Consider the following 16371-nt stretch of genomic DNA (forward strand, 5'->3'; position numbering starts at 1 on the left):
GTAAAATATAAGGAAGCCATGCTTGGCTGTCCTTATTTGGCCTCTTGAAAAAATATCTGTTTATAGTCATGGGTGTTCATGAATAATTATCTTCTAATCTACTAGTATTCAATACAAAAACAGTTAGTGACTAAAACGTTTTGTGATTGAGAGCTCTACATACCCTTTTGGTGTCTAACAAATGTATTTACAGTGTACTGCCTGGTAAGCTTTCTTATCATCTGTTTTTCCCTTGGAAGCAGGCTGGTTAAAGTGGCATCAACGGTATTTACTGGAGTTCCACAGTAAAGCCACTCATGCCAGATTACCTCCAGTTGGACCCAGTTAGGCTGTCCTATGCCAAATGGTTTTCAGTGCTTTTCGAAACTAGTGAAATATGTTCACTATGCAATGGAAACAGAGCTGCTGCAAACAGGATGTCAATGCAAACTCCTTTGAGAGGCATAACTAAGAAGAATGAGGTATATGTCTATAAAGTACTGTATATACAGTATAGTGATGACCTTACACAAACGATATACTGTATTCTCTGACGGGATGTGTACAGCGCTTTTTTCCTTGCTCAGACTAGATGGACTCTACAGATGAGGCTGTTTTCTCAGGCTACAGTCTATGGGCTATGTACATAGAGACCTGGGCCAAGATACATCCGGAGCCTTTAGAAGATCCCATAGCATCCACACACCTCTCTGGGTTAATAATTAGGTGACGGAACTTGAATGCTTTGAGCAATTCAGGGTGGGTTCAAGGAGAGAGGTCTGAGGGAGGAGGGGAGAGGAGGAGGAGGGGGTAGATGAGTGAGGGAACAAGCATGGTCACAAACAAAGCAAGTTTCATGAGGGAGGAGGTCTAGTGATCAGCTCCCGCGTTTGCTTGAGCGCTCCGTCCTCCTCTTCTCCTGGCTCCTCTTTCTCTCTCCCTCTCTCCCTGGGTTGGGGTGAACAGCAGGTGGCGCAGGCAGTGAGTGCAGCCTCAGCTGGACTTGGGGATTAGAAATCGGTGACACTCCGCTGACATCTGCACTGGAGCTTCACACTGGATGGACAACAAGCCCACCACGGAAAAGTAAGTGGTTTTTTTCTGCTCTCCATCCCTGTGTGATATTGTAGCTGTTTTATAACTATTACGGAGTTGAAGACAATAGATAGTCTTAGATATTAGGAGAAGGTGCAAACTTGAATTGGATGGGAGGTTTCAATAGATCAGGACCAGAGATTAATGGGGTTTTTCCTCTGCTCATTGTCAGGTTTAATTTCACTTCAATGGTGTTACAAATTAGACAGTTCAAGTTGTTATTTTCAGATTTAAGATTGTGTAAAAAATGGGGACATTAAAGACTCCATTCTACTGAAGAAAAGGAACATGTGTAGCCTGGTGTGGATAAGATGTCTGTTGCTTTTGGGTTGATGGACCATTTGTACCTTCATGCCCAGTGAACAGAAAGTGATTTGTGATGTATAATTCATTTTATGCGCTCTTCATTTTTCCATACTAACCTACATGTCTGAACTGGTAGATTGACATCCTGTTTCCCTCGGGAGACAGGGAGCTGTCAAGCCTCATGCCTCACTAGCACCATGCATCTCTTCTTCTGTCCACAACAAAATAACCCCTCCTTAGTTTCTAGAGATCGATGCCCAGCTTGATGTCAATAGGGCCATTGGGGGAGCTTTTTGACTGGTGCTTAAGCTTTTTAGCTGGCTTATAAATGGTGTGTTATGACAAAAGCAAAATGGGGTCACCAGCCTTGCTTATAGACAGTGCAGATGGAGGATAAACGAATTACATATCAAACCAATTAATACAGATAGAATGCCTCACATCATTCTTCCTCATGCTATAAAAGTATTCCTGGTAACAGGAGTTTTCATGTATGACTGTACTAAATGACATAAAGGGTCAAATAAAATGTACCAGTATGTTTATCTTTGAATTATACAACTGCCTTTATAAGGGAATTATATTAATCTTAGCTTTCCTAATGTGGGTCCTGTTGATTCCTGATCTTGGTCCATATCAAAATAATGTACCCATGTGTAATCTAAGTGGGCTGGCGTGTCTTTCTACACTTATCTGCCTTCTAGGACTGCCAGTGTCATTTCTTTGGCAATATGTTCCAAAACCATCACAGCAGTTTGAGGCTGCATTGTGGAAACGTTAGAGGATGTATTGCTCCAAGTGTCAAATCCTTCATTCTGTTTGAAGTCAAAGCAGACAGTCAAAGTTTGTTTGCCAAAGGATAATGGTAATATACGGCATGGTTGGGTTAGTAAGGCTTCCTGGATGTTTCTCAAATGGCTCAGAGGCCATTCTCCCTGTGAGATGAGATCCCTATGTCTCATTTATACCGTAATTTTTTTTCTTCCTGTGCATACATGCTCCACGGCTGAGATATGGCTGTGAAAGCTGGCACTCAGGGGAGAGGAGGCAGCATTAATATTGCAGAGGTTTTCCTCTGGGTGTAAATGAAAAGACTGAGGGTCTGAGTGTGAACGCATGCTAAAGGTCAAGGTTCCCTCTGCACTGATGGAAAACAGGCAACGGGAAGTGTCATGATATTATTTACACTGTAAAGGGGTTGCTATGAATTTAACAGTAAATTACAGGCAGCAAATAAGCATGTAAGTTACTGTATTTCATATTGCACACACCACATACCGGTTAAATTGGTACAGCACTCTTATTAATGGGTGGAACAAATATAGCCTCTTAGAAGGCACGCCTCAAAATATTTTAATGAGCCAGAAACAACAATACCATGCACCTAGTAGTGGTTCAAATGTTTTTGGCCCTCCCAAAAATACGGTACAGGGATGGATGACAGTACCATTCGAAATACAGCAATTCTTTCCCCTCCTACATCATTTTCTCATAATGCACCATAATTTACAATATGCTGCAGTAAAAGGTTTCATGGTATTTTCCTGTTGATAATATCCCCAAATTACCATATAACTTAGTTTTCCTTTACAGTGTAGGTTAGACTACTATTTAGCTAAGACCAATGTGGAGAAATTAAAAATGGGATAATGTGCAAAACAGCTACGGTTAGATTAACATTGTATTTTTGTAAATAACAGCTGGTGCACGATATCTAAGGAAGTCTCAAGGTTTTGCTTGCCGGAGGTAGAGTATCTCATGATAAGTTGTAGACCACACTATCTACCTATCTGTATTTTTCGTAGCTGTCTACATACCACCACAGACTGAGGCTGGCATTAAGACCGCACTCAATGAGCTGTATTCTACCATAAGCAAACAGGAAAACATTCACCCAGAGGCGGCTCTCCTAGTGGCCGGGGACTTTAATGCAGGGAAACTTATATCGGTCTTACCAAATTTTTATCAGCATGTTAAAAGTGCAACCAGAGGGAAAAAATACTCTGGACCATCTTTACTCCACACACAGAGACGCATACAAAGCTCTCCCTCACCCTCCATTTGGCAAATCTGACCATAACTCTATCCTCCTGATTCCTGCTTACAAGCAAAAATTAAAGCAGGAAGCACCAGTGACTCGATCAATAAAAAAGTGATGAAGCAGATGCCAAGCTACAGGACTGTTTTGCTAGCACAGACTGGAGTATGTTCCGTGATTCCTCCGATAGCATTGAGGAGTACACCACATCAGTCATTGGCTTCATCAATAAGTGCATTGATGATGTTGAACCCCACAGTGACTGTACGTACATACCCCAACCAGAAGCCATGGATTACAGGCAACATTCTGCAATCCACTGAGCTAAAGGCTAGATCCGCAACGCTGATCCTCAACACAGGGGCCCCTCAGGGGTGCGTGCTCAGTCCCCTCCTGTACTCCCTGTTCACTCATGACTGCACGGCCAGGCACGACTCCAACACCCTCATTAAGTTTGCCGATGACACAACAGCGGTAGGCCTGATCACCGACAACGACGAGACAACCTATAGGGAGGAGGTCAGAGACCTGGCCATGTGGTGCCAGGACAACAACCTCTACCTCAATGTGATCAAGACAAAAGGGATGATTGTGGACTACAGAAAAAAGAGGACCGAGCACGCCCCATTTCTAATCGACAGGGCTGTAGTGGAGCAGGTTGAGAGCTTCAAGTTCCTTGGTGTCCACACCACCAACAAACTAACATGGTCTAAGCACACCAAGACAGTTGTGAAGAGGGCACGACAAAACCTATTCCCCCTCAGGAGACTGAAAAGATTTGGCAGATCCTCAAAAGGTTCTACAGCTGCACCACCATTGAGAGCTGGTTGCATCACTGCCTGGTATGGCAACTGCTCGTCCTCCGACTGCGAGGCACTACAGAGGGTAGTGCGTATGGCCCAGCACATCACTGGGGCAAAGCTTCCTGCCATCCAGGACCTCTATAACAGGCGGTGTCAGAGGAATGCCCTAAATATTGTCAAAAACTCCAGCTACCCTAGTCATAAACTGTTCTCTCTGCTATCGCACGGCAAGTGGTACTGGAGTCTAGGTTCAAGACGCTTCTAAACAGCTTCTACCCCCAAGCCATAAGACTCTTGACCATTTAATTAAATGGCTACCCAGACTATTTGCATTGCCCCCCCGCCTCTTTTACACCGCTAATACTCTCTGTTGTTAATATCTATGCATAGTCACTTTACTAACTCTACCTACATGTACATATTACCTCAATTACCTCGACTAACCGGTGCCACCGCACATTGACTCTGTACCTGAACCCCTCTGTATATAGTCTCGCTATTGTTATTTTACTGCTGCTCTTTAATTACTTGTTCCTTTTATTTCTTATTCTTATTTGATAATGTAATTAATATTATTTTTTTTAACTGCATTGTTGGTTAGGGGCTTGTAAGTAAGCATTTCATTTCACTGTAAGGTTGTATTTGGCGCATGTGACTAATACATTTGATTTGGTTTTGATTTTCATTTGAGATTGTCTAATAGCTTTGCGACTCTAAATAAATTACTGTACATGATCTGTTATCAATAATAAAATGAAGCAAATGTAAAGTGAAGAAATAGCAGCCACTGGAACGAGCTGCGCCAAACACTCAAACTAGACAGTTTTACAGTTTTACAGTCTCTTATTCAAAGACTCAATCATGGACACTCTTACAGTTGTGGCTGCTTTGCGTGATGTATTGTTGTCTCTACCTTCTTGCCTTTTGTGCTGTTGTCTGTGCCCCATAATGTTTGCACCCTGTTTTGTGCTGCTACTGTACCATGTTGTGCTGCTGCCCTGTTTTGTTGCTACCATGTTGTTGTCATGTTGTGTTGCTACCATGCATGTGTTGCTGCCATGCTATGTTGTTGTCTTAGGTCTCTCTTCATGTAGTGTTGTCTCTCTTGTCGTGATGTGTGTTTTGTCCTATATTTTTATTTAATATATTTTTAATCCCCAGCCCCTGTCCCCGCAGGAGGCCTTTTGGTAGGCCGTCATTGTAAATAAGAATTTGTTCTTAACTGACTTAAATAAAAGGTTAAGTGAATAAAACATTGATTGAACATTGATTTATGAAATGTCTTTACTGCGTCACTGTTTAGGAATATAAACATATTATCTCACTGATTAATGATATTTGCTTATCATGAATATAACAAGGGCTGTCTCTTACGTGATAGAAAGCATGTGCCCCGCTCTAGCCAAAACATCAGATTTAGAATGGTTATGTTCAATGTTAATTAGCTCGAAATCCATTTTCCCACCATCCCACCAATTAATAAAAATTAAGTCTGGAGCAGGCTGATGGACTGAGCTAGGATTGGCTGAAGATTTCAAAGCAGCAGGTTTTCAATGAATCTGTTTAAGCCTGAAAATGTGCATTTTAATGTCCTTTGGTAACCACCAACGAACTTCGTCTCATCTCGGAATTTGTAGAGACATACTGTTGAGTTCAACCATCATATATGATTGATTGCTATGTATACAGTTCGATACCAGTAAATCATTTTACCTGAGATGAAACCTCTGGTCCTTTGGAGTTTGATATGTGCTCAGTCACTAGACAGACAATATGTCATTTGACCAAAGGCTGCTGAGCACCTAATCCTTCTTTCATGTAATGACTTTCTTCTTCTGTCTTCTCCACAGCTCAGGTGTCACAGCAATAGCGTCACAGGCTGAGGTTGGGTGAATAAACATGCACATGGACTGGATGAGACAAGCCAGCACTGGAATCAGAACGTGTGAAAAACAAACGGCTCAGAAAAAGAGAAAGAAGCAAAGTCCCTAAGTACATGTTGGTCCTCAGGTGGGACCACACAAATCATGTAAGCCCTAGCAGCCTCTGCCGATAAGAAGGGGTGATACCAAAACATGGAGGTGCTGCTCTGTGTCTGTGCCCTCTGTCATCTATTGCTAGGCAAACCTTGATATCAACATGGGGTCAGACAACCCTTAAAACTATGTATATATTTATAAGAACTGACTTCTGTCAGCATGCAAATGGAGCATAAATGAGAGAACCTTTTGAGACAGAGAATCGGGCACTGACACGATTGAAGTATGTAGGCTATATGACCTATGATTCGGGACCTTCGAAGCAAAGACACAGGCAGTATGGAAGTGCAGACCACCTCTCTGGTTCAGGTATATGTCAACGGTACGGAGCAACTAAACACCTCATACGACTACAACGTCACGGACGCGTCTGAGAACCCAGACACCTATCAGTTCTACACCATCGGCCTCTTCCTCTCCTGCCTCTACACCATCCTCCTCTTTCCCATCGGCTTCATTGGGAATATACTCATCCTGGTGGTCAACCTCAACCACAGGGAGAAGATGACCATCCCGGACCTCTACTTTGTCAACCTGGCGGTCGCAGACCTCATCCTGGTGGCAGACTCCCTCATCGAGGTCTTCAACCTCAATGAGAAGTACTATGAGTACGCTGTTCTGTGTACCTTCATGTCCTTATTCCTGCAGGTCAACATGTACAGCAGCATATTTTTCCTGACATGGATGAGCTTTGACCGCTATGTGGCTCTGGCCAGCTCCATGAGCAGCAGTCCTTTGAGGACCATGCAGCATGCCAAGCTCAGCTGCAGCCTCATCTGGATGGCCTCCATCCTGGCTACGCTGCTCCCCTTCACCATTGTCCAGACCCAGCACCGCGGCGAGGTGCACTTCTGCTTCGCCAATGTCTTTGAGATCCAGTGGTTAGAGGTGACCATCGGCTTCCTGGTGCCCTTCTCCGTCATCGGCCTGTGCTACTCGCTGATCGTGCGTATCTTGATGCGGGCGCAGAAGCACCGGGGCCTGTGGCCTCGCAGACAGAAAGCCCTGAGGATGATCGGGGTGGTGGTGCTGGTGTTCTTCATCTGCTGGCTGCCTGAGAACATCTTCATCAGCATCCAGCTGCTGCATGGCACAGATGACCCGGCCCAGCGCAGCACCTTCAGCGGCCACCTGTGGCACGACTACCCGCTGACGGGCCACATCGTCAACCTGGCCGCCTTCTCCAACAGCTGCCTCAACCCCATCATCTACAGCTTCCTGGGGGAGACCTTCAGGGACAAGCTAAGACTCTTCATCAAGCAGAAGGCCAGCTGGTCCGTGCTCTACCGCTTCTGCCACCACACCCTAGATTTACACATACCTGTGAGGAGTGAGGTGTCGGAGGTGTAACGCTGCAGGATCAGCAACATGTTTGAATGAAAGGATGTAACAGAAGTCCAGGGGGGAGGAAGAGCTATGTGCTGCTGTGTCTACCCAGCAGGATCCTGGGAATTGTCTTCATGACACCCTCAAAGGCTTCCAGAACTCAGCTTCTTATAGGTGGTAGAGATACCATGGAGGAAAAGCTAGAAACTGACCATGAGGCTGCAATTTTGTCCCCTGTAAGTGCGGGTGGAGAATGCACTGTGTATCTACATGTATCTACACTGTGTATCTAATAATGAGATCTGGGTATTAAATACACATTTGGAAAATGGAGAAGGCAAATTGATGAAAATACCAGGTTTGGTGTTCTTTCAATGTCTTCTCTTCGCTCATGAAACCGCAACAATCTACTCAGAGAAATGGCGGTGAGGGAACCAATTAAAACAGACACATCAAAGGGACCAGTGACTTGCTTCTCCTTGACCCCAGTGTGGTTATTGTAACACTGTATACTGCTCAGAACTGTTTGGGTAACCCATAAGACCGCTAGACAAACCTGTTGTCTGCTCGTTTTTTTATGTACTGACAATGCCACTGTATTGTAAGTAGATGTCCTTTTCTTTGTTTGCCTGTGCAAGCAATTGTCCACTAACACCACTTTTATTTAAATAAATACAAATAAATGTGTTTTTTTTAGGAAGCTGTTGAGAAGCTCTTTGCTGACTTAGTACCGACAACCTTAAGTGTATTACAAAAAGTGGAAGTAAAAGACAGGATATGCCTTCCACAAATCTAAACAAATCATTTTTTCTACATATGAAAACAAATTGTAGGTGGTGACTTGCTGCATGCGCCCAGACGTCAGAAAAAAGCTTCTTTACCTTTGATTTTCTCCTATTTTTAAAGAATTCATTTGAAATGTTTTAAACAAAAATATTATTCAAATCGAGGTAGATCGCAAAGGAAACATGAATGAAGATTTTCCTCAAGCATGCACAAACAGTTGTGTGCCAGTGCACTCAGTATTTGGAGAACGCTAAATATATCTAGTCAAGACCGATACACATTCTAAAGACAGATGTTATCCACAGTATTATGACCCTAGTTGTCAACTCCTGTTTGCCTGAGGCAGAAACAAGGAGGCAGGTGTTGTTCGGAGCGGAGGAGATGGGATTATAAGTAAACACATTACTCAGCGAAGACGATGGAGGCGCTGCTATCATCTCTTGTGTTTACTCTCAGTCTCCGACAGATTCAGTCATTCTAAAACTACAGTGAGCAGGGACAGATTGATTTACCAAATGCTTGTTTATTTACCAAATACTATTTTGGGTAAGGGCTGAGGGTAAGGGTAAACATCCTTTTAAACATAATTTTCTGTCTTGCTAATCTGTCTGTGAAACAAGGCTGAATAAAGACCAGATCTTTTAGTTCTTGTTACAGTTGAGAGTATGTACAGTAGGCTACTGTAAGGAGTCACACCTGCTCCTGTTTTGCTAGAAAAATCTCCTCAATTACAGGAAGCCGGCAAAAGGACTGCTCCCCTCAACTATTGTTCTCATTCATTATAAACACAACAATTCTGCGGAAATACACCAATCGCTGTAAATTTATGCCATGACCCTGTTAACCCTTATTGAACACTAAGACCATTGCCTCAGTCATTACTGTGTATGATATCATTACTGTGTATTACGGTGCATTCTGAGAAAAGTATCCCTTTCCCATGAATGTAAAAGGAACCGATAGAAACACAAACAAATACAATGGAATCCAGTAATTGCGGTTCCCAGCAGTTAGGTTTTTTGTGCTATTTGTTTGTGTTTGTGAATTGATCCTAGGTTACTCAAACTGTAATTCATTCTATCTCTAATTTGAATCTGGGGAAATGATGGATTAGTGCATGTGTCAGATATCGTTTGACTAATAGGGCCTACTTACTGAAACCACAACAGAAGAGGCATGGTATTTTTTTTTTATAGGCATCATAAAATATCTTGTCAAATCTGCCAACAAGCCCTTTTATGTTCGCCTGAATTCCCACGCGTGAACCACCCAAAACAAGCAAACTCATTTCAATCAAGATATCAACACTAGCATAGTCTGGGTGTTACTTCCGTGGCATTTCCTTTCCACCAACATGTACACATCAATAACCTCGAGATTTGAGACACCGACGTTTGGAACCGGTTCAACTCATCATTGGAATTTGTGTTCACTAGTGGAGGAGTGTGAAGGTTTTGTAGAGAAATAACTTTGATTCGTAGTTTAGCACGAACAAAACCCACGCACAGTGTGTAACTGCCATTGCTAGTCATAGGCAATTTGAGGCTATGTACTTCAGGATTATGCAACAGGCGAGGGCCACTCAAACAGGATGGCAGTGGCACATTTGGGTGCCACCACTTTGTAACATTTATGGCCTAACCCATGTGCGTTGGTGAAGAATACAATAGCACATTGATTTTATTTTAGAGTGCCTGGCTAAAAAAAGAAACAGGGCATCAAAAGCTGGGTTCCTAGTTGGAAGGAGACAGACTATCATGATCAACTTGTTTCTTACCTTGTAATAAATACCAACAATACACACTATCAAATGAGCAATAAGGAGTAGTAATCAACAAACGATTCCTAATAATTACAAGGCAACTAAATACTGGCTACTAAGCAACACAAGAGGAGTGGAAAAGACCATTGGACAGTGCTATAAGCTTGTTAATTGAGGCTCCAAATCATCTGACATAAATCCAGTTTGCAGCCTCTGTGTATATCCTTGTCAGCCAGAGCAAGTGCAATAAACAGTTAATGCGTCAGGTTGAATCTGACATGGCTAAAAGTGATCTGTCTTTTTATTACTATCTCACATTACTGTGAATTGCACCCTCTATCCTAAACAACATTTTGGGATGAATATTCTCAAAGCCATAAACAAAAAAACTACTTCGGTGTCATTCCAGAGAGCAAATAGGTTCCCATTGAGAAATGGTTTCAAGGATGATACAGGGCACGCCTGCATCTAGAATGTACTGTAGTCGGATCCTGTCGTTTAATTATTGTTCCTGTGGGTGTTGCTGAGACAACCTCCCTGTGGGTCAACCTCCCTGTTGTTAGGGGTCCATGGCCAGCCTGTGGCTGTGGTAAGGCTGGGCTGGGTGGTTGTTAGGCCTCCATGGCCAGCCTGTGGCTGTGGTAAGGCTGGGCTGGGTGGTTGTTAGGCCTCCATGGCCAGCCTGTGGCTGTGGTAAGGCTGGGCTGGGTGGTTGTTAGGGCTCCATGGCCAGCCTGTGGCTGTGGTAGGGCTGGGTGGTTGTTAGGCCTCCATGGCCAGCCTGTGTCTGTGGTAAGGCTGGGCTGGGTGGTTGTTAGGGCTCCATGGCCAGTCTGTGGCTGTGGTAAGGCTGGGCTGGGTGGTTGTTAGGGCTCCATGGCCAGTCTGTGGCTGGGGTAAGGCTGGGCTGTATTTGTGGACGGAGCGGTGCAGCGGGAGATGGCGGCTTGTCGTAGTCTGGGAAAAGCATGAGCCCAAACCACAAACTGTTTTTCCAGCTGTGATAATCCAGGCAGCCTGGGAAATCAGCTCAGAGCATTGTTTGAATAATTGTTTGTAGGGGGTCTTTCGTGAAAATGTCAAACTTGTTGTGGTACATGATACAAAAATCTGTCCTTTTCACACAAAACACGTCATATCCTTTCAGAGTGTACCTCATCTCCTTTAGGTGAAATAGCATGTTAAATTGCTTGAGCATGAGAACATACAGCAGATACTCTCTGTGTACACTTGTGAACCACATATAGCAGAATGTTCAGAAAATACTAGAACGGGGCTGGGTGTGGGTTGGGTATACAATGTTTGGATGAGATTTAGAAATCAAATAAAGATCCCTGTGAGAACGACCTGAGGATGCGACTATCAAGGAAGGGGACTGAAGGGACGAAGACAGGAAGATGGGTGAGTGATAACGCAAGGATGACTGACAAGTTCATTAATAAACAGAAGCGGCGGCCAGACGAACGGAACCAAAAGCACCCCAGGTCACCCATCCCCTGGGGTGAGGCAGAGCAGGACCCGTCCGGCACACGTGTGGTGTACACAGACACACACACACACACACACACACACACACACACACACACACACACACACACACACACACACACACACACACACACACACACACACACACACACACACACAGGGAGATATAGACTGTGAGAAGAGTTTGACAGGGGACTGTGTGCGCAGCTGTCTGTTGAGTCGGGATCAGAGTTGGATGTGACTGACGTCATAGAAAGCAGAAATGGTGTGACTTTTTCCTTTGATTTTATCCACAGCATTTTTTTCTCCTTGGATGAGGTTTGCTTAGACCCTTGAGCATGCTTGAGCAGTATAACTTGACTTTTAAAGACGACCAGAGTAATACACCCTGACATTCTACTGCAAAATTGAAGAAAGGGGAAACACATGCTCCACAGCCAGTGTTAGGAAACTACTCCGAAAATACAGTTTACCAAGCTACCAATTACTTCACACTGCAAGACGTTAAGCTACACTAAAGCAACCTTAAGACAAATATATTTGACTTAACTGAAGTTACTTTGAAAACTTAAATTACAAATTGAACTACATAGAGCTCACGCCTCCCCAACACTGACCAGTCAGTCCAAGGAGTGAGAGACGGCTGCTGCCATGTCAAAGTAATTAAGACTGGATAGGGCTCATGCATAATTGTATGGCAATGCACGCTGTGGCGCTAGGTAGATGAATAACGGATCTGACTCATAATTGCATTTGTAAATTTAAATTATTCACAGAAAACCGAGAGGTGAAAAAGAAAGATTGCGTTCTGGGTAATAGGAGGGGCGAAGTATGATTTTTGCACGTATGCTGAGATACACAAGCGTGCATTCAAGCAAATGATTGGCTGATTTGGAGACAAGTTAAATTTAGACAGCAAGCATACATAAAATGAAGAGGGCACGTGGTGACGAAGTTGTTGTGCCCGATCTGAAGCTGAGCGAAAGCTTAATGTGTTTTCATCCCTCCTCCCCCTTGCCTAGCAGCACCCCTGCTCTAGTTATTGATTTGACCTGCTACAACAACTGCACACACACACGCACACACACGCACACACACACACACAGGGGATATAGTAAACATGGTTATGGCTATGTCCAAGGTAGATCAGAAGAGTATGTACTGTATGCAGCAACAGATAAGTGAGAAGTGTTGAGTAGGGTTTCATCTCCATCTTCAGTTCTATTGGTCTTTATCGTGCAACTTGATGAACCCCTGGACATAGCACAGTCATATAAGACAACTCTGCCCTCTAGTGGCATACTAACCAAGCACTATAGTCTCTCTGTCTCTGTCTCTCTCTGTCTCTGTCTCTGTCTCTGTCTCTCTCTCTCTCTCTCTCTCTTTCTCTCACTCAAACATGCATGGCATGCACACACACACACACACACACGCACATGCACACACACACACACACACACACACAGGGGATATAGTAAATATGGTTATGGCTATGTCCGAGGTAGATCAGAAGAGTATGTACTGTATGCAGCCACAGATAAGTGAGAAGTGTTGAGCAGGGTGGATATGGGCTTCATCTCCATCTTCAGTTCTATTTGTCTTTATCATGCAACTTGATGAACCCCTGGATATAGCACAGTCATATAAGACAACTCTGCCCTCTAGTGGCACACTAACCAAGCACTATACTCTCTCTCTGTCTCTGTCTCTCTCTCTTTCTCTCACTCAAACATGCATGGCATGCACACAGACACACACACACACACACACACACACACACACACACACATGCACACTACAATCGATAGAACATCCTGTGTCACTTTACTTGGACTAAGAAAATACACTTTATGATACTGTCAAGAAGCATTATGACATCATAATTATATAATCCAGCAGTGGTGGAAAAAGTACTCAATTGTGATACTTGAGTCAAATTAAAGATACCTTAATAAAAAAATACTCAAGTGAAAGTCCCCCAGTAAAATACTACTTGAGTAGAAGTAAAAAAAATAGTATAGTGGTGGAAAAAGTACAGCATTGTCATACTTGAGTAAAAGTACTAAGTAAAAGTAAATGCTATACTTCACAATCCTCATATTAAGCAAAGCAGATGGCACGATTTTCTATTATTTTTTCCCCAGACAGACATGGGCACATTCCAACACTCAGACAAAATGTGCAATCGCCGTATTTGTGTTTAATGAGTCCGCCAGATCAAATCAAATCAAATTTGATTTGTCACATACACATGGTTAGCAGATGTTAATGCGAGTGTAGCGAAATGCTTGTGCTTCTAGTTCCGACAATGCAGTAATATCCAACGAGTAATCTAACCCAACAATTTCACAACAACTACCTTATACACACAAGTGTAAAGGAATTAATAAGAATATGTACATAAAAATATATATGAATGAGTGATGGTATAGAACGGCATAGGCAAGATGCAGTAGATAGTATAGAGTACAGTATATACATATGAGATGAGTAATGTAGGGTGTGTAAACATTATATGAAGTGGCATTGTTTAAAGTGGCTAGTGATACATTATTAAAGTGGCTGGAGGTATGAGGCAGAAGGTATGACAAAGCGTTCTATTGATATGCGTGAATTGGACCATAACTCTGAGGCAGAAGGTATGACAAAGCGTTATATTGATATGCGTGAATTGGACCATAAATCTGAGGCAGAAGGTATGACAAAGCGTTATATTGATATGTGTGAATTGGACCATAACTCTGAGGCAGAAGGTATGACACAGCGTTATATTGATATGCGTGAATTTAACCATAACTCTGTCCTGCTAAGCATTCAAAACTGAATGAGTAGTTTTGGGTGTCAGGGGAAAATGTATGGAGTAAAAAGTGCATATTGTCTTTAGGAATGTAGTGGAGTAAAAGTAAAAGTTGTAAAAAATATAAACAGTACAGATACCACAAAAAAACGACTTATGTAGTACTTTTTTGCCTAAGTACTTTACACCACTGTAAGCCAGATAAGCCTATCACGGACATGCCCTTATGCCAATCATCAGTCAAAAAGAGGGTGTCTTGTCCTGCTCTTTAAATCTGCTTCTGCATTCATCCATGTCATCCCACCGAATCCCACCATACCTTCTCCGCTGTGCAATCCTGTTTCCGAGCTGGTCACAGGTGGACCTCAGCCACGCTCAAGGTATTAAATGATATCATAACCGCCATTGATAAAAGACAGTACTGTGCAGCCGTCTTTATCAACCTCGCCAAGGCTTTCGACTCTGTCAATCACTGCATTCTTATCGGCAGACTCAACAGCCTTGGTTTCTCAAATGACTGCCTCGCCTGGTTCACCAACTACTTCTCAGATAGAGTTCAGTGTGTCAAATCGGAGGGCCGGTTGTCAGGACCTCTGGCAGTCTCCATGGGGGTACCACAGGGTTCAATTCTCGGGCCGACTCTTTTCTCTGTATATATCAACAATGTTGCTCTTGCTGCGGGTGATTCCCTGATCCACCTCTATGCAGACCATTCTGTATACATCTGGCCCTTCTTTGGACACTGTGTTAACTAACCTGCAAACGAGCTTCAATGCCATACAACTCTCCTTCCGTGGCCTCCAACTGCTCTTAAACGCTAGTAAAACTAAATGCATGCTTTTAACCGATCGCTGCCCGCACCCGCCCACCCGCCCGACTAGCATCATTAATCTGGACGGTTCTGATTTAGAATATGTGGACAACTACAAATACCTATGTGCCTGGCTAGATTGTAAACTCTCCTTCCAGACTCATATTAAACATCTACAATCCAAAATGAAATCTAGAATCGTCTTCCTATTTCGCAACAAAGCCTCCTTCACTCACGCCACCAAAAATACCCTCGTAAAACTGACTATCCTACCGATCCTCGACTTCGGTGATGTCATTTACAAAATAGCCTCCAACACTCTACTAAGCAAACTGGATGCAGTCTATCACAGTGCCATCCGTTTAGTCACCAAAGCCCCACACCCCACTGCGACCTGTATGCTCTCGTTGGCTGGCCCTTGCTAAATATTCGTTGCCAGACCCACTGGCTCCAGGCCATCTATAAGTCTTTGCTAGGTAAAGCTCTGCCTTATCTCAGCTCACTGGTCACGATAACAACACCCACCCATAGCATGCACTCCAGCAGGTATATCTCACTGGTCATCCCCAAAGCCAACACCTCCTTTGGCCGCCTTTCCTTCCAATTCTCTGCTGCCAATGACTGGAACAAATTGCAAAAATGGCTGAAGTTGGATACTTATATCTCTCTCACTAAATGTCTATCTGAGCAGCTAACCGATTGCTGCAGCTGTACACAGCCCATCTGTAAATAGCCATTCCCCAGAGTAGCCTGTTCTCTAGGAGTAGAGGAGGGACTGCGTAAAGTAGAAGCTTCGGGGCCTTTAGCTGTCAGGAAGAATGGTTGAGTAAAAGTCGAATCCACAGTAGGGTGAGAATATGTTCCGGATTGTGCGGGACAGTCCTGCATTTGGGCCCTTTGTCCCGCATCCCGCAACTAAACAATCATGTCCTGCATTAAATCAAAAAAATTCTAACACCACTTATTTACAAAAAAAAGTTGATTTAATAAGTATTCCAGTTAGGCATTCAAATCTGTCTCTTTTGCAGCAGAGCGGAAGAGTCGAAGCAAGATATGTCCAAAAATAAGCCCAACGCGTATTCTTTGTGCCTATGTTGGACCTAGGTTTTTCGCCTGCCTTCCCGCATTTGAGACAACGACT

At 43.5% G+C, this 16371-nt stretch overlaps 1 protein-coding gene across 1 annotated transcript; it reads left to right on the forward strand.

Annotated features, from left to right (window-relative positions):
- Positions 1-817: 817 nt before the first annotated feature.
- On the forward strand, positions 818-8286 carry gper1 (G protein-coupled estrogen receptor 1). Its single transcript, XM_021557845.3, has 2 exons — positions 818-1065; positions 6072-8286. The coding sequence occupies exon 2, from the start codon at positions 6504-6506 to the stop codon at positions 7608-7610; it is 1107 nt and encodes a 368-aa protein (XP_021413520.1). The 5' UTR covers positions 818-1065; positions 6072-6503; the 3' UTR covers positions 7611-8286.
- Positions 8287-16371: the final 8085 nt, after the last annotated feature.

Source organism: Oncorhynchus mykiss, chromosome 13, assembly GCF_057628025.1.
Source record: "Oncorhynchus mykiss isolate SJ-2025 chromosome 13, ASM5762802v1, whole genome shotgun sequence".
Lineage (NCBI taxonomy): Eukaryota > Metazoa > Chordata > Actinopteri > Salmoniformes > Salmonidae > Oncorhynchus > Oncorhynchus mykiss.